Source organism: Rhincodon typus, chromosome 18, assembly GCF_021869965.1.
Source record: "Rhincodon typus isolate 14 chromosome 18, sRhiTyp1.1, whole genome shotgun sequence".
Taxonomy (NCBI): Eukaryota; Metazoa; Chordata; class Chondrichthyes; order Orectolobiformes; family Rhincodontidae; genus Rhincodon; species Rhincodon typus.
In genome coordinates this window covers 56,529,193-56,548,664 of record NC_063349.1, presented here as the reverse complement: position 1 = coordinate 56,548,664, position 19,472 = coordinate 56,529,193, and the positions used below count along the sequence as shown (strand labels likewise).

The following is a 19,472-nucleotide window of genomic DNA, read 5'->3' as shown; positions in this document are numbered from 1 at the left end:
GTGTGATAACAATTTGGCATCAACAAACATTCCAGAGGCACATGCCAAAGGAGATTTCAATTAACTTGCAGCAAAGTTAACCCCCTGCCCAGTCACCTATCACATTCAGACACTCGAGTCTCAGTCTTGTCTTACTCTATCTACTACACAAGACACACTTGCGTGCCAAACGGTAGATTGTGGAGGACATTTTTTTTTTAATTATTTTCTTTTTATTATTTTCCCATGTTATAACAAATATCCATCCAACCACAAACCGTGTGACTTGAATGTATCGTGCACATTTGCATTTATGTAGCACCTCCCCACTTGTGGGACATGCCAAGGAGTGTGTAGAGCCAGTTACATACGTTAGAACGTAGTCACTGCTGTAGCATCAGGAAACATGATATCAATGTCCTGCACAGCAAGCTCCCACACACATGCATTGTTTGAGCTGATGTTAGCTGAGGGGTGAATATTGGCCCAAGCACCAGAGTGAATTCCCCTGCTCCTTTTCAAAACACTGGCCATGCCACCCCGCACTACCACCCGAGGGGGCAAATGGAACCTCATTTAAACATCTGCAGATACCCCTTGAGACTTGGTTCACCACCTCATTAGTGACATCACAGCAAGGTGAGGGGGTAATAACCACAGCAAGGTATTGTCCGGTGGCACAGGGTTTGCCCTGTCGGCTGCCACTGACTATCACTAATACCACTGTCTCCGGGGGCCTGGGCTCCAAACAGCCGCTGAGAGCCACAATGCCAGCAACAAGGCCCTGGTAACACCGTGGCTGGTGCTAGGACACCAAGGGGGGTTCCAGGATGTTTCAGGATCATGGCTTCCCTCTCCAACGTGCAGTTTTAGGGGAAGGCAATGGAGTAGTGGAAATATCATTGGGCTAATCCAGAGCTTCAGATAATAGTCTGCAGACCTGGGTTCAAATCCCACCAAGGTAGATGGTGGAATATGAATTCAACAAAAATATGGAATAAAAAAATCTAACAATAACCATTGTTGATTACCATGCAGTCACAGAGCACAGAAACAGACCCTTCAGTCCAACCAGTCCATGCTGACCATACTTCCAAACTAAATTAGTCCCACCTGCTTGCTCCTGGCTCATATCCCTTCAAACACTTCTCAATCATGCACTTATCCAAATGTCTTTTAAACAGTGTAACTGTACCTGTATCCACCACTCCCTCAGGAAGTTCATTCCACGCACAAACCACCCTCTGTGGAAAAATAAAAGTTGCCCCATTGTCTTTTTAAAATCTTTCTACTCACACCTTAAAAATATGCCCCTAGTCTTCAAATCCCCTGCCCTAGGGAAAAGACACCTGCCATTCACCTTACCTATACCCCTCATGATTTTATAAACCTCTATATAGGTCACCCCTCAACCTCCTACACTCCACTGAAAAAAAATCCCAGCCTATCCAGCCTCTCCTTATAACTCAAACCCTCCATTCCTGGCAACATCCTTGCAAATCCCTTCTGAACCCTCTCCAGCTTCATAAAATCCTTCCTATAACAGGGAGACCAGAACTGGACACAGTACTCTAGAAGAGGCCTCATCCACGTTCTATACAACCTCAAAACAATGTCCCAATTCTTATATTCGAAGGTCTGAACCATGAAGGCAAGTGTGCTAAACATCTTCTTAATCTTAATCATTAAAAACAAACCCATCTGATTCACTAATGCCCTTTAGGGAGAGAAATCTACCATCCTTACCTGGTCTGGCCTACGTGACCCACAGCAATATGGTTGACTCTTAACTGCCCACTGGCCAATTAGGCTCAAGTACAGTAAATGCCCACTGGCCAATTAGGGACAGGTTCAGTAACAGTAAATGCTAGTCCATCACATTTCTGTGTGGGGAGAAAAAACCATTCACCTGACTTTGAGGTGAGGGGGACACGGTAGCACATTCAGGCCTGACACCATGTGAAATGCTGCAGGAAAATGGCACAAAATGCAAGTAGAAAAAAAGATGCATTCTAAAGAAAGCGTTCACATGACTTATCAGAACGTATATTAATGTGCTGTTATGAGACACACTAATGCACAAGGACAGCCGCAGACAAAGTGTTGAACACCCACAATAAGTGTCCGTCTCATGTCACTTATTGACAATCTATACTGAACAAGACACTGAAAAATCCCAATACCACTGGTTCATTATTCCAAAAACATTTTAACATCATAATCTACGCATTTCTAGGGATTTAAAAGGCAGCAGAAGCTGCAACAGGGCTGATGAAGATGAGTAAAATGGTTGAATGCACAGTAAAGTTAAGAATGTTCTCAATTTTTACATATAGATAAACTAAGTCTGGTGGAATTCTTCACATTCTTTTACCATTTAAGTCACTGAATATTTTCTGTTGCTCTGACCCAAACACTTGGAGCTCGTTACTGTGCTGATTCAACAACAAGAACCTGTATTTATATAGCACCTCCGACCAAGCCAAATATTCCAATGCATTTCACAGCAAAAATTACCAAAGTTTAATATGAAGCCATATAAGGTGGTATCAGGACAGGTGATGGAGAAAGAAGTCAGTTTTAAGAAAGATATTAAAAAAAATGATAAAAGAGAGAGAGTGAGAAGAGAAGGGAGTGAGAGGAATAGAGAAGGGAGTGAGAGGAATAGAGAGAGGTAGCGAGGTGGAAGAGAGAAAGGCAGAGAGAGATGGGTAGAGAGAAAGGTAGATAGTGAGAGGTAGACAGGGGAAGAGAGAGAGGTTGACACAGAGAGAGAGAAAGAGAGAGAGACAGCACGAGAGGGGGAGAGGTAGAGAGGGGTAGAAAATTAAGGAGAGTAGTCCAGAACCGAGGACACTGGCAGCTGGAAATATGGCCTCCAATGAAGAAAGGATGACTGGGCAGTCCAAAATAAGAGAAGGGCAGAGATCTGGAAAGGTTGTAGGGCTGAACAAGGTAAACAGGTTTGGAAATTGGCAAGGTCAGGGATAGATTAGAGCACAAGGATGGACTCCTCAAATTTGTACCATTTCAGGTAAAGTATGAGTGGGGAGGGTCAGTGGGAAAGGAATTCAAAATAAAACCACAACCACTGCTTTCCTTGGTCTGATTTACACAGCAGTTTCATACCTCTTGGAACGAGCCCAACTTCGACCGGCCCTCATTGAGTTGCATGTATGTCAAGCAGCGGTTTGTATTCTGGGTGAAGATGTTATTTTAGCTCACAGCAATGGCTGCTTTATCCTATCACCAATACCCCTCCTGTTTCAACAGAACTTATTTCCCTCTCCCCATGTTGGTCCCTGCTCCTTCAGTTGCCACATCTATCTGCTGGAACCTTGCACTGAGGTAGCCCCATCCCTTCCTTGAAAGATCTCTATGGGTGCACTTGCCTTCCACCCTGGTTTGCAGATGATGCAAAGATAGGTGGAGGGACAGGTAGTATTGAGGAGGTGGGGAGGGTGCAGAAGGGTTTGGACAGGTTAGAAGATTGGGCAAAGAAGTGGCAGATGGAGTACAATGTGGGAAAGTGAGGTCATACACTTTGGTAAGAAGAATAAAAGCATGGACTATTTTCTAAATGGAGTAAAAATTCAGAAATCTGAAGTGCAAAGAGACTTGGGAGTTCTAGTCCAGGATTCTCTCAAGGTAAACTTGCAGGTTGAGTCAGTAGTCAGGAAAGCAAATGCAATGTTGGCATTTATTTTGAGGGGACTTGAATATAAAAGCAGGAATGTACTACTGAGGCTCTGAATTCACTGCCACAGAAGGCTGTGGAGGCCAGGTCATTGAGTACATTTAAGACCAAGATAGATAGGTTCTTGATTGTCAAGGGGATCAAGGGTTACAGGGAGAAAGCGGGAGAATGGAGTTGAGGAACTTATCAGCCATGATTGAATGGCGGAGCAGACTCGATAGGCCGAATGACCTAACTTCTGCTCCTATGTCTTATGTCTTTTATGCTCAATGTTCTACCGACTCCCCTGTTCCTGCTGGGGTTTCCTCATTGCTGGACAAAGTCGGATACTAAGGCACTCCTTGCTGTAGGCACAATGTTTCAGTCCTGGGGGATGGTGGCCCATGAGGCAGGGGACAACTTGCATTGAAACAGCAAAGAGAAAGAGTAGGCCATTAGGCCCTTCGAGTCTGCTCCACCATTCAATTTGATTGTGGCTGATCGTCCCAACTCAGACCCCTGTTCCTGCTTTCTCCCCCATACCCTTTGATCCCTATATCCCCAAGAACAATATCTAACTCCTTGATAACATTCAATGTTTTGCCCTCAACTACTTTCTGTGACAGAGAATTCCACAGGGTTCCCACTCTCTGGGTGAAGGCATTTCTCCTCATCTCAGTCCTAAATGGCCTATGTCACATCCTGAGACTGTGACCCCTGGTTATGGACTCCCCAGTCACCGGGGTGAAGTGAGCCCCCCTTCCCTCCCACCCCAAAACAAGCCATCATCCCCTCAGGTCAGCTCTGGGTGAGGTAGCCCTCATTCTATCCAGCCCTTCTACATTCACTCGTCTCCCCCCCCCCCCCCCCCCCCACCGCCAACAAACTCGACGATCCTGCGCTCACCCAACCCCACAGATACCCACTCCCACCCATCTGTACTGAAACAAAGGCCCTCCAGGTGGCACTGCGGAGTGCGAGAGCTGTCAGCATCTGATTGGTCAGGAGCTGCTGTTGGGGGTGGTGGGGGTTTGGCTGAATTGGGGGTCATTCCTCCCCACCTCAATGAATGGATTTCAGAGGAAAGATCTGACAGGAGGAAGATCCATCAGGCCTCTCCCTGAAGACTCAGCTCAGCAGTTTCTGCTGAAGAGCAAGCAAATTGAATCAGTGATACCAAGTGGAAATGGATCATTCTGTCCAACACTCCTGAGGGGTCACACCGCACTCTGGTATCCCGCTGTTGGGTGTCAGAACTTGTGCGTGACTTGGCGAAGAGCTAAACAAGTCAATGAAATAATATCAACACGAGGGCCACTGCTTAAAAGTCAGAATCACTCAATTAAAACGAAGGGGAGGTGAATTTCTCTCTCTGAGGGTCATGAGTCTTTGGAAGTCTTTTCCTGAAAACGGGGTAGAAGCAGAGTATTAAACATTGAATACAGTGGGAAGCACTGGTGTGTGTCCAACCACAACAGAGATGTTAATTCAGAAAGGCACTGAACATGTTGAGGGACTTTATCAGTGACACGCAAAGGAGAAGCTGAGATAGCAGAGGGAACACTCAAACCTCCAGATAACTCACCCACCTGATATGGCCAGCACCAGCTGCCCCATTTGTAACACAGTCTGCAGCTTGTCATTTGTAAAAGTAGTGTCATTTGTAAAAGTAGTGTCATTTGTAAAAAAAAAAGGAAAAAGAAATTGGGGGCAGCACGGTGGCACAGTGGTTGGCACTGCTGCCTCACAGTACCAGGGACCCGGGTTCGATTCCACCCTCGGGTGACTGTCTGTGTGGAGGTTGCACATCCTCCCCATGTCTGCGTGGGTTTCCTCCGGGTGCTCCGGTTTACTTCCATAGTCCAAAGATGTGCAGGTTAGGTGGACTGGCCATGCTAAATTGCCCGTAGTGTACAGGGATGTGTAGATTAGGTGGGTTATAGGGGGATGGGTCTGGGTGGGATGCTCTGTGGTTCGGTGTGGACTTGTTGGGCCGAAGGGCCTGTTTCCACACTGTAGGGATTCTATGATTCTATGGGTCTATGATTGTCCATTAGACTCATCATCTCAGAGCCCCTCACATTGGAGCAGGAGGCAAGGACCCCTCACACTGGAGTGGGAGTGAATCACCCTCGCTCTGGAGGAGGAAGCAAGTCACCCTCGATCACATGGGTGTGGCCAAGTGGATCACTCCTCCCTCAGTCATTGCACGAGGAGAGTTAGCCTGGTTGACAAACACTGATCTCCGGGGGGAGTTAAACCCCTGTTTTCTGACTAAAATACAAGAGAATGTGAGTCACAGAGTCAGGCAGGGACTGATTTCAAATTTGACCCATCAAGCTTAGCTCAGCTCCCAGCTAATAGGAACATGGCTTCCCCATGGCAAGGATAAACCTGACTGTTCAGAACCAGAAGTATTACACATTAAGAAAATAAAGTTCCAGGAGTCCACCAAAACACTCAAAACTGCTCTCTACAATTACGGGTCATACATTTAGGCTGAAGGGTGGTTGATATAAATTAGAGATGGGGAGGAATTACTTCTCTCAAAGAGTCATGAGTCTGTGGAATTCACTCCCCTCAAAGGGGGGGGACATTGAGTAAATTTGAGGAGGAGATGGGTTGGAGGATTAGAAAGAGTGGGCAGGAAAGTGGTGTTGAGGCCGAGGTATCGATCAGCATATTGAATGGTGGAGAAGGCTAGAGGGGCTGAATGATCTTCTCCTGCTCCTAGTATTTTTATTCATATGCTGCTTTGTTTCCATTAGGAGAAAGGCACAGGAGAGACAGAAGTTGTTCCCTTTGTGGCAAAAAATGGTCAACGGCAGAAATCAAAACCAAGTGCTGGAGAAACTCAGCAGGTCTGGCAGCATCTGGGGAGAAACAGAGTTCATGCCCAATTAAAGATAAAGTCCCTACTGTCCTACCAGACCGTAGTCCTGCTCTCTCATTAGGGAGAGACACAATCAATGGAGGTTTAATCTGAGGGTCACTATGTCTCGGGTGAAGGGAGCGGTTCAGAGAGAGAGTCCTTCATGATAACCTCAGCCAATTTGGCAATTAAACCCACACTGTTGGCATCACTCTATTGCACACCAGTCAACTGATAAGTCTGGTTACTCCTCTTCGGTACCAGTTTTGTACTGAACTTGAGACATGAACTCTATCTCACTTGCTCACGCTCTCTCCGTTTGTCTCTCTTTCTCTCTCCACAGATGTTGCCAGACTTACTGAGTTTCTCCAGAGTTCTGTTTTGATTTCGTATTTCCAAAGTATTTTGCTTTGAGTTGCATGCAATCATATGTTTCTGTTCAGTCCAAATACATTTAATACCATACATAGAGATGTGGTTGCTGACATTCCATTTACACTGGAACGGACTTCAGAGAACACATCTTCAAATCATTTTCTGACATGGATTAATGCCGAGGTGTCAAGAAATGCACTCCCACCTATCAGAAATGCAGACACATTAGTCTAAGCCAATGATTCTGCAACATTCAAAAATATTTTGGTGGTGGAAGTTTTTATTTTGAGAAAACTGAAATTCTTGCGTCAATTTTCAGATTTAGCCTTGCACTCCCAAGGTTAAATATCATGTTGGACTCAGCCCATCGTTGTTACAGAAATTCTGCCTTTGTACTTGTTATCTACGATGTGGACACGCTAATGTTGGACTGGTGTGGAAAAGGTCAGCTGATGAAGGGTCTAGGCTCGAAACGTCAGCCTTCCTGCTCCTATGATGCTGCTTGGCCTGCTGTGTTCATCCAGCTCTAAACCTTGTTATCTCAGGTTCTAGTCCAACAGGTTTATTTGAAATCACAAGCTTGTAATTTCAAATAAACCTGTTGGATTAGAACCTGGTGTTGTCTGACTTCTGACCTAGTCATCAACAGCAAAATTGTGATCCTTAATGAAAACGCTATTCTTGGAGGGATTCAGAGACTTAAACTCCCCTCCCCCACTGGGATCTGCTGCTCTCCACATAATCAGAATTATCTCACAAGAACAATTTCCGACCAAGAACTAAGTTTGAAATTCCCCAAAACACAAAGTTATTTGAGATATGAGGTGATGCTAATTTATGAACAGACTTAATTTATGTAACGAATCAGCAGCTTGTAATGAAAGGTCATTGCAGAACAAAGTGTGTAATCAGACAAGGAGGCAGCGAGCAAGCTTGCAGTAATTAATTGCAATGAGGCTCCCCATGCGTCCAATGTCCTTCAGCCGAGTGCAAGTTTCAGGCAGCCATACACCTCCACACAGCAGGTAACAACAGTTTAGCTTCAACACAAATCACTATTGAATTGTGAACGAGGCTATTTTAAGCATCTGCCGAGAAAGGGAAGGATTTTTCTGGTATCTAACAAGTGAAAACTTTGATCAAACACCAACAAACAAAAGCAAATGTTCATTTGCATTGACAACTGAGGTTGGAGGAAATCTCCTAGCTCAGGTGGCTGGACGGCCTTTTTGTGATGCAGAGCGATGCTAACAATGTGGGTTCAAGTCCCACACTGGCTGAGGTTACCATGAAGGACCCTCCTTCTCAATCTCTTCTCTTATGAGGCATGTGGCCTCTCTCTAATGACAGAGAAACCTCCCAAGTTCTCGCAAGATGATGGCAACTTATCACTCACCTTGAAAGTAAAAGAATGAGACTGCATCATGCAACAATTTATATTGCCACTTCAAAAATGATATAATGTCTCCCAGCATATCAGTCATTATAAAACAGGATGGTTTCGGTTTCTTAACTACTTAATGTCTCCAAGCACTCTGCAGCCAATGCATGCGACTTTGGGAAGGTTGCAATGTTGGAAATGCAGCAGCCACATTGTACATAGCAAGCTCCCACCAACAGCAACGTGATAATGTTTTTTGGACGTTAAGGAAAGGATTCACATTGGACACGACACCAGAGAGAACTCTGCTAACTCTTCTTCGAAATATCATGTGATTGCTTATACCCAGCCACAGAAGGAGAAGGGATGGCACCGCAGCAAGTGCAGGGCTTCCGCGGTACTCCACGGCTGCCAACCTCAAGCTGTGATTGAACAGTCTCATGATTCAGATGCAAAAGTTCTGCCAACTGAATCACAACCAACACTGTAAACTAAATAGAATGCAGAACCACACAGGATGATATTAGGCCAGGTGAGCAGAAGCGTGGTAAAAAGCAATGGATTTTAAAGTACATCCGAGGCAGAGAGGTTAGAGGGTAAGAGATCCCAGAGCTCAGGGCCCAGGTCACTGAAGACAGAATCCAAATGTTGCAGCCATTAAAATTCAGGAGCTCACAGAGCAGGAATCAGAGGATTACATATCTCCAAGGGTGGTAAGGGCTGGAGGCAATTACAGAGGCAGGGAGGAATGAGGGAATTAAAAACCACAGAGAGAAGTTATTTAACTGGCAACAAAGACACACACACACAGGATTCAGTGAGAGTTTGAGAAACAGGCAGCACGGTTCTGGATGACCAGGAGTTTTCAGGGAGGGGAGAATGTGGGATGCTGGCGAAGATTGCTCGGAATAATCCAATGGAAACAATGGCACGGATGAGGATTTCAGATGAGCTGAAAGTTATGTATGTTACAATGGTGCAAGCAGGCCTTAACGGAGGACAGGGCTATGGTTGTAAGCAATCAGTGTAAGCAATAGCAAGGTGAGAGTGAGTCTGATTCAGCTTTATAGGCAGATGCCAGAAAGCAGGGCTGCACTCAGGGACGACAGAGTAGAGTTGAGCTTTAGTTCGATGTTGTCTTCAGGCTGTGTCATTGAGATCTACAGTACAGATAAAGGCCTTTGGCCCATTGCATCCACACTGATCAAAAACAATCACCTCACTATTCTAATCCCATTTCTCAGGACTTGGCCCAGAGCCTGGTGTGCCCTGGCATTGCAAGCGCACATCTAAATACTTCTTAAAATGTGATAAGGCTTTTTGCCTCTCCCACCAGTGAGTTCTAGATTCCCACCACCCTCTGGGTAAAGAGGTTTTTCCTTACATTCCTCAAAACCTTCTGCCCCGAGTCACTGACTCCCTACCCAAAGGGGTAAAAGTTTCTTCCTATCTGTGCTGCTCAATTTTATACATCCCATCACATTCCCTGCCAAGGAAAACAACGCCAGTCTGTCCAATTTCCCTTCATCACTGAAACTCTCCAGCCCAGGCAAAGATCCTGGTAGATCTCCTCTGCACCGCTATCACATCCCTGTTATTACGTGGACTCCAGAACTGCACACAATACTCCAGCTGTGGCCTAACCAACATTTTATACAGTTCCAGCATCACCTCCTGGCTCTTAAGCTCTCTCTCTCTCAGCTAGTAAAAGCAAGTGTACCATATGTCTTCTTAACCACTTTATCCACCTCTCCTGATAACTTAAGGGACCAGTATACATACATACCAAAGTCCCTCTGATCTTCAATGCTTCGCAAAGTCCTACCGGGAATTTGAAGGGTGTGGTGTTCCCATGTATCTGCAGCCTTGTCCTTCTAGATGGAAGTGGTCACGAGTTTAAGAAGGTGCTAAGGAGCCTTGGTAAATTTCTGCAATCCGTCTTGTAGATGGAACACAGTGCCCAATGTGAAGACAGTGAATGTTCATGGAATTGATGCTAATCAAGCGGCTGCTTTGTCCTCGATGGTGTAGAGCTTAGAGTGGGTTGGAGCTGCACCCATCCAGGCAAGTGAGGGGCATCCCATCACACTCCTGATTTGTGCCTTGTATCAGTGGACAGGCTTTGGGGAGTCAGGAGGTGAGTTACTCACCACAGACGTCCCTCCTCAATCCCTCTGGGCCTACGTACACCAAATGGATCGCATGAGGTCAGCTTATCACAGGCTTCTCAAGGGAAAATGGACATGGACAATAAATACTGATGCAGTCAGTGATGCCCACATTGTATGAATAAATAAAAACAAACTGAAAACTCTAACCTGCCCTTATAGCCACTCCATTTATACAAATAGCCCAGTTCAGTTTCTGGTCAATGGTAACTACAGGATATTGATAGAGGGGTATTCAGTGATGGTGACGCCACTAAATGTCAAGGGGAGATTGTTAGTTGCTCTCTTGTTGGAGATGGTAATTGCCTGGCATTTTTTGTGGTACAAATGTTACTTTCCACTTGTCAGCCCAAACGCAGTTGTTGTCCAAGTCTTGTCGCAGATGGATGTAGGCTGCTTCAACACTGGTTTTGTTAACATTGTGCAATCATCAGAGAACATCTTCACCTCAGACCTCGTGATGGGCAGGGTGATGCCGAGAATTAAGTTATGGACATGGAGAAATTCGACTGATTTGGAGAACAGAATACAGGAGACTAGAATCATCATATGAAAAGGTAATGAAGTTATGAATGAGGGTCAGAGTTTAGCAGGGTAAATGTGAATGATGAGACACAGATGAGGATTATCGAGCTGTCTAGAGATAGCCCCAAATCAATGGTCTTGGTCTACAACAGGCTATTCTCAGCAATTTCACTGGTGAATAAAATTACAATTTAATGCAAATGCAAGATTAGAATTACAATTTACTGCATATGCTGCAAATACACAGCATTTCTGATTCATTTTTCCATTAAAGTATTGTTCATGTGGACTCATGGGTCACTTCTAACAGAATATATTCCAATTTAGAGGAAAACAGTGTATGTATTCTCAAAGGACAGGGAACTTTGACTCTGGATAAATAGCAGACGTTGTGAAACCAACACACCAATTTGTCCAGCTTTATGTGGAAAACCATCTTTACCACACACCCAACCTAACAATTAAATTTGGGCATTGTGGGGGTTTTAATGGTCACTGACTTTCATGGACTGGCCACAAATTTTTTCAAAACTGACATCAGGAGGATAGTAGAATCCAGCCCTATAAATGAATTGAGAGAGTTGAGGGTTTTTACATAACTGAAGGAAGCTCTTCAGTCCATTGTGTATCCAGTCATCCAGCTTCGATTCATCCCAATCCCATTTTCCAGCTTCTGGATGCTCAGCGATACCCTGTATGCGATGATGTTACAAGTGCTCATCTAAATACTCGAAGGTTGAGAGCGGAGAGTTCTAAGAAAGGTCACTGGGCGCGAAATGTTAACTCTGCTTTTTCTCCACAGACGCTGCTAAACCTCCTGAGTCTCTCCAGTAATTTCTGTCTTAAATATGATGGCTCCTGCCTCTTCCACCGTTTCCAGCAGCGAGTTCCAGATACCCACTCCCTCCGAGTGAAAACATTTTTCTTCAAGTCCCCTCTAGCCTTCCTGCCCTTTATCTGAAAACTGTCGACCTGGTTACAGACCCCTCGACCAATGGGAAAGATTTCTCCCTAACTCTCATGTCAATGCCACTCAGAACTTTGCACACCTCAATCAGGTCTCCCTCAGCCTTCTCTCCAAGGAAACCCTATGAACCCTCTCTATTGCAATCACAACCTTATTGTAATGTGGTGACCAGACTGCACACAGTACTCTAGCTGTGGCCCAACTAATGTTATATACAGCTCCATCATAACCTCCCTAGTCTCGTATTCAATGCTTTGATTAATAAAGGCAAGTATCCCACATGCTTTCTTAACCACTTTATTTACCTGTCCAGGTGCTTTCAAAAGATGTGTTGGCATGCATACAGCATACAAAAGGTCTCTCTGATCACCTGTACTTCCAAGCATCATGCCATTCGTTATGTCAGTACTCCCATCACCTCTCACTTCTCTGAATTAAATTCCATTTGTCACTGTTCACCCCACATGACTGGCCCAAATACATCACCCTGTAGTCGATAGCTTTCCCGCTTGCTGTTTCCCACAGCCTGATGTTTGCGTCACCTGCGAACTGACCGATCAAACCTCCTCTATTCATGTACACGGCAAACAGCATGGGGGCCAGCACCAAACCCGGTGGTACACCACAAGACATAGCACTCCACAGACAAAAACCTTCTTCGACCATCACCCTCCACTTCTTGCCATTAGGCCGATTTTGAATCCCATTTGTCATATTTCCTTCGATCCCATTAGCTCTTCCAGCAGTCTGCCTTGTCAAATCTTGCCAAAAGTCTTCGTGAAGTCCATGTAGAACACATGCATTGCACTACCCTCATCCACACAGCCAGGCACCCCCTCAAAAATTCAATCAAATCTGTTTTGACATGATCCTCCTCCTTACAAAGACATGCTAGCTATTCCTTGCCTCTCCAAGTGGAGACTCATTTCCTCCCTCAGAGGTTTTTCTAAAAGGTTCCCTCCCACTGATGTCAGACTCACTGACCCATCGTTTGCTGGTGTACATTCCCCTGCTTGAGTAGCTGTGTCACATCAGCTGACCTCCAGTCCTCTGGCAGTCCTCCTGTGGCCAAGGTCCCCGCAATCTCTTCTCTTGCCTCACAGCAGCCTGGAATACAGCTATTCTAGAAATGACGCAATTATCTTTTTCTTCTGTGCACTAACTGATGCAAAAGATTTTCATAAACAATGAGTAAGCACAGGTCTATTCACCTCCTGAACAGTGGGAGAAGATAAATGATAAAAGAGTTAATGCAATCTCTGCAATTATTTTACACCTTTTACCTGGTAATGTGTATCACAAGGTTCTTTCCGAAAGGCAAAGAACAAAGAAAATTACAGCACAGGAACAGGCCCTTCGGCCCTCCAAGCCTGCGCCGATCCAGATCCTCTATCTAAACCTGTCGCCTATTTTCCAAGGATCTGTATCTCTCTGCTCCCTGCCCATTCATGCATCTGTCTAGATACATCTCAAATGACACTATCGTGCTCGCCTCTACCACCTCCGCTGGCAACGCATTCCAGGCACCTACCACCCTCTGCATAAAGAACTTTCCATGCATATCTCACTTCAACTTTTCTCCTCTCACCTTGAGTTCGATTACTAGGGGTCACGAGTCCCCCACTCTGGGGGAAAAAGCTTCTTGTTATCCACCCTGTCTACACCTCTCATGATTTTGTAGACCTCAATCAGGTTCCCCCCTCAACCTCCGTCATTCTAATATAAATAATCCTAATCTACTCAACCTCTCTTCATAGCTAGCACCCTCCATTCCAGGCAACATCCTGGTGAACCTCCTCTGCACCCTCTCCAAAGCATCCACATCCTTTTGGTAATGTGGTGACCAGAACTGTACGCAGTATTCCAAACGTGGTCGAACCAAAGTTCTATACAACTGTAACATGACCTGCCAACTCTTGTACTCAATACCCCGTCTGATGAATGAAAGCATGCCGTATGCCTTCTTGACCACTCTATCGACCTGTGTTGCCACCTTCAGGGTACAATGGACCTGAACACCCAGATCTCTCTGTGCATCAATTTTCCCCAGGGCTTTTCCATTTACCATATAGTTCGCTCTTGAATTGGATCTTCCAAAATGCATCACCTCGCATTTGCCTGGATTGAACTCCATCTGCCATTTCTCCACCCAGCTCTCCAATCTATCTATATTCTGCTGCATTCTCCGACAATCCCCTTCACTATCTGCTACTCCACCAATCTTAGTGTCGTCTGCAAACTTGCTAATCAGACCATCTATACCTTCCTCCAGATCATTTATGTATATCACAAACAACAGTGGTCCCGACACGGATCCCTGTGGAACACCACTGGTCACAGTTCTGTTTTGAGAAACTCCCTTCCACTACAACTGTGTCTCCTGTTGCCCAGCCAGTTCTCTATCCATCTAGCTAGTACACCCTGGACCCCAGGCGACATCACTTTCTCCATCAGCCTACCATGGGGAACATTATCAAAATGCCTTACTGAAGTCCATGTATATGACATCTACAGCCCTTCCTTCATCTATCAACTTTGTCACTTCCTCAAAGAATTCTATCAAGTTGGTAAGACATGACCTTCCCTGCACAAAACCATGCTGCCTATCACTAATAAGCCCATTTTCTTCCGAACGTAAATAGATCCTATCCCTCAGTATCTTCTCCAGCAGCTTCCCCACCACTGACGTCAGGCTCACCGGTCTATAATTACTTGGATTATCCTTGCTACCCTTCTTAAACAAGGGGACAACATTAGCAATTCTCCAGTCCCCCAGGACCTCACCCGTGCTCAAGGATGCTGCAAAGATATCTGTTAAGGCCCCAGCTATTTCCTCTCTCGCTTCCCTCAGTAATCTGGGATAGATCCCATCCGGACCTCGGGATTTGTCCACCCTAATGCCTTTTAGAATACCCAACACTTCCCCCCTCCTTATACCGACTTGACCTAGAGTAATCAAACATCTATCCCTAACCTCAACATCCGTCATGTCCCTCTCCTCGGTGAATACCGATGCAGAGTCCTCATTAAAGATAATAGGGTAGTAACCAAAGGTTTGTCAAAGCCATACACTGTAAAAAGCATTTTGAAAGCAGCAATGGGAGAACCATCTCGCAAGTTCCCCTCCAGGCCACTCACCATCCTGATTTGGAAATATATCGCCATTCCTTCACTGTTGCTGGGTCAAAATCCTGGAATTTTCTCCTTAAGGGCATGGTGGGTCCATCTCCAGCACATGGACTGCAGTGGTTCAAGGCGGCAGCTCACCCCTACCTTCTCAAGGGGCAACTAGGGACAGGTAATAAATGCTGGGCCCAGCCAGTGACGTCCAAGTCCAATGAACAAAGCGAGGTGGAGAGGTGTTAATAAAACATGCTGACTATTCCTTGCTATTAAATGTTTAGTGAGTGAAACCCAGAGCTTCCAGCAGCTGAAGACATGGCTGCCATGGGGAAAATAAAGTAAACTTAGGAGGGTGGGTTCAGATCTCAGAAGGTCATACTGACATACAAATCAGGAGAAGGCAGAGGCTGTTCGACCCCTAGAGCCTGCTCCACCATTTAGTGAGTTCATAGTTGATCTGACTGTAGTCTCAACTCCACTTTGTTGCCTGTCCCTGGTGCTTTTCATTCAAAAACGTATCGAACTTGGCATTAAAAATACTTGATGAGCCAGCCTCCATTGCTCTCGGGGTGACAGTGCTCCAGAGACTATCAATACACTGACAGAAAACATATGTTACCATCGTCTTCTATTTAAACTGCGTTCCCTGGGTCTAGTCTTTCCCACAAGGGGAAACATCCTATTTGAGGAAGTTACAGAGGTAGAGAAAAATGAAGTCTGAAGTCTGGAGGGATCTGAAATTTAAAATTCAAACCACAACTTAAGACAACCCAAGTGACAGAAGCAGAAACGTGGCAAGGAATAACTCTATAACTTAATAAACTGAATGCAGCTTCAAGGAAAATACTTTCAGGAAATAAGGTGAAGGGGCATTAGAAGATGAAGAATGAGACTGAAGTAAGTAGCAAAAGAACAAGAGGCAAGGCAGAAAAAAGAGAAGTCTGACTGTCCTCTAAAACTGTCAAATGACACTCAGTTACATAAGAAGTCCCAAAGGAACAAAACTAAATGGGCCAGGACTAACTGAGCTCTTGGAAAGAGCTGACACAGGCACAATGCACTGAAGGTCCTCCTTCTATGTCAGAACTTCCCATTTCCATTGGGACCCCGTTTGGAAGGGTGAAAGTTGTTGGAATCCCAGCTCCAAGTTGGGCAGGGGTCGGTTTCAATATGTGAGCAGGGACTGATGAAGTATAATGCATTCTTAGTCATTCTGCCTCTCACTCTCTCACACAGTATCACACATACACACACAAACTCACTTCCTCACAATCTCTCACTTATTCAGTGTCACCCATACTCCCCTCTCTCTAGTCTCTTTCGTACATATCTGCTGACTCAAATTCTCTCACTCACCATTTGTCACTCAATTAATCACACCGTCCATGCCCATTCACTCACACGCAGTTACTCTGTTACAAACACACTTTCACATACATACATACACACACACACATCAGAGATACTCACTCACACACACTCATTTATTCTCGCGCACTTATATACTCATTCTCTCACTCACAGGGGCAAGCAACTATTTGCAGCCAGACTGTGACAGGGAGTGGACATTGGCAGGGTCAGATGGTGGGGTTTAGGAGTAGGGGACTGGAATTGTAGACCTATTTGCAGTCACATTAAACTGTCAAGAGTACAACGGCTCCAGTACACTCCACAAAACAGCCCAAGACACGAGACAGGCAAAGCATGAGACGAACAGAGGAACGTCACAGATTTTGGAAAAAACTAATGGGCTAGTGATGGCTATTGTTCAGAACCACAGTAAATCAGCAGCTGCTTGGCCTGTCAATGGGGAAGGCCCACTCGAGGTAGAACAGTTACTATCCAGAGCAGCTAGATTGAGGAGAATTGGCCAAAAGAGCCTGATGTTTAGCATGTTGCAGCCATTCGTCTGAGGCCTGCTGCAGACTACAGTCACAATGACACAGGCTTCATGAACCCCAACACCCACTCACCCCAAATTTCATTCACCTACCTCACTGAGGGTCGCAGCCCAGGTTGTGAAAACCTGCTCAATGGTGTACAATGCTATGATTGAATTGGGAGCACCATCCTTCACCTGACCACCAAGACATTTATCCTATTTTAACCATAACGAGTGTGGAGACACCCTATTTTTTTTTGCTTGCTGCAATTCAGGAACCAAATCATCTAAGCTTTACTGAACCACTGGCCTTAAGAAGATGTATGTGTCATTCAATACTTCAACCTTTGATATCAATGCAAGTTCTCAGATTAACAATAATGTTATCCATGTTTCAGTAAATGCACTCGTGCAACAAGCTTTGGATTTTAAACACTTTTTAGCAACTTTATGGTAAAATGATGCCACAGTTCTTCCTCAATTATAATCCACTAAAAATTAAAGTTCATCATATAGAGGTTTTCAAATTAGAAAGACAAGTCTGGGCCAATAGTGAGCTGCAGGCTTAAAACTCACATTCAAAAAAAAAGTGTCCCAATCTGCACAAGTGAACAGAAAGTAAATGCTCTCTGACTTTGGGACGTGTTTGTTTATGGTGGTTACTGTTCAAATTCTAACAGGTCATACGACCTTAATCCAAACCAGGACTGGAAAATGTTCTTCAATCACTGCATTGGTTTGATTCAACTATCCATCAGCACCAACTCCACAGGTTGACAACATTGAAAGGAATTCCTAGATTCGTCATGTGGTCATTAAAAACATCCACCTACTCCATCCACATTTCCCAGCACTTGGCCTGTGGCCCTGTATGCTATGGCATTTAAAGTGCTCATCTGAATGCTTTTTAAATGTCTGGAGGGTTTCCAAATCTGCCACACTTTCAGGCAGTCAATTCCAGATATCCACCACCCTCTGCGTGAAACTTTTCCTCAAATCTCTTCTAAACCGCCTGCTATTTACCTTCAAACCATGCCCCCTACTTATAGATTCCTCTACTAAAAGCGAAAGGTTTCTCCCTGCCTATGCCCCTCAGAGCCTTGCATACCTGAATCAGACCTCCCTCAGCCTTCTCTGTTCTATGCAAAACAGCCCAAACCCATCTAGTCTCTCTCTTCACAGTCGAATCACCTCAGATAACATTCTGATCTATCGCTTCTGCATCCTTTCTCATGCATTCACATGCTTTCTTCATGCTGCTCATCTGTAGCAATGTTCAACATCTGCAATATTACATCCATGCATCACTGAGCAACATGTTCAGGTCGGTGTTTATATAAACACGTCAGATTCCATGAGCAGCGCTCCAGCCCTGAAGTTTCAAGTCTCACTCCAATTATTTGAGAACAAAATCAAAGCTGACACTCACAGTATTCTCCTCTTAAGCAGTCCTTCAGGATAAAGAATAAACTTACTTCCATTCTGGCTTGATATATTTCCAATGCTGCAGGAGCCTCAGTTGGATGGGACACTAAACACATGCCCATCTGCTCTCAGATGGATGTTAAGGATCTCATGGTATTATTTTGCAGAATAGGGAGGAGTTCCTGGCCAATATTTCTCCCTCAACCAATATGACTAAAACAGATTATTGAGTCATTATAACATAGCTATTTAGGGGAGTCTACGCACAAATTTCTGACATGACAACAACGATGACACTTCCAAAATCACTTTGCAGCAAAGTGTTTTGTTAATGGTGTGAAAGGTGCTGCCGAGATGCAAGTCTTGCAAGTTCACCGGTTTTGGAGGGAGAAACCACAAGACATGATTTTCAGTCAAGATCCTTACCCAGTGAACAGCTCTGGCGCAATTTGAGAATTTGGCACGCATATATTCCAAGGCAATGGAAGACATATTTGGAATAAACCAATGTATAACACTGTGTAGGAACAATGCTGTACAGGAACAAATCTTCAAGATTTTAAAAAGAAACTTTTTTTTCCACGATATGGTGTTTTGAAACACGTACAGCTGTAATGACCAAGTTATGATGTAAACCTCGTATCATTTTACATTTTCCAGGTGAGACACATTAAGAGGGGGTTTTAGCTGGAAACCAGCCCCATGTTAATAAATTAAGTAACCTCTGATTCTATAAATACTTCTAATCACTTCTCACAGCTGGAACAACATGCATCATTTTAGATAATTAGACTAGTGCTGTAAGTGGACGCTGTAGAACTCCAAGGTTCTGGTCTTCTGCACGATGGGGAAAGTTAGGGACATTTGACCATTTCTTTACATACTGAGCAAAACACTCCGAAGTCTGCTCAAAATTCTTTAGCAGGCTTTTAAAAAAAAGTTTTAATGGACTATTTCCTCCTCCACTAGTTGCCCTGTCAACCTGGTATCATTCTGCAGTTAGAGTTACTGCCTGAACAGTCAGTTTTGAGTTGAGATGACCCAGCACGTTAACAAATACATAACAGCAGGAAATACTGAACAACATGCATGATCTATA

The 19,472-nt window shown here is 44.7% G+C and overlaps 1 protein-coding gene across 2 annotated transcripts in view; it reads right to left on the bottom strand.

Moving 5' to 3' along the window:
* The window catches only part of LOC109918686 (PRKC apoptosis WT1 regulator protein-like), a 129,461-nt gene that overhangs the window by 90,057 nt on the left and 19,932 nt on the right, over positions 1 to 19,472 (bottom strand). The window contains exon 1 of one of the 2 annotated variants that reach the window (XM_048607678.1): positions 18,424 to 18,444. The exons of the other annotated variant lie outside the window; for it this stretch is intronic. Coding sequence (XP_048463635.1) covers positions 18,424 to 18,429 — 6 coding nt within the window. The 5' untranslated portion in view covers positions 18,430 to 18,444. Of the gene's footprint in view, positions 1 to 18,423; positions 18,445 to 19,472 lie in introns of those variants that run through there. 2 annotated transcript variants of the gene reach the window in all.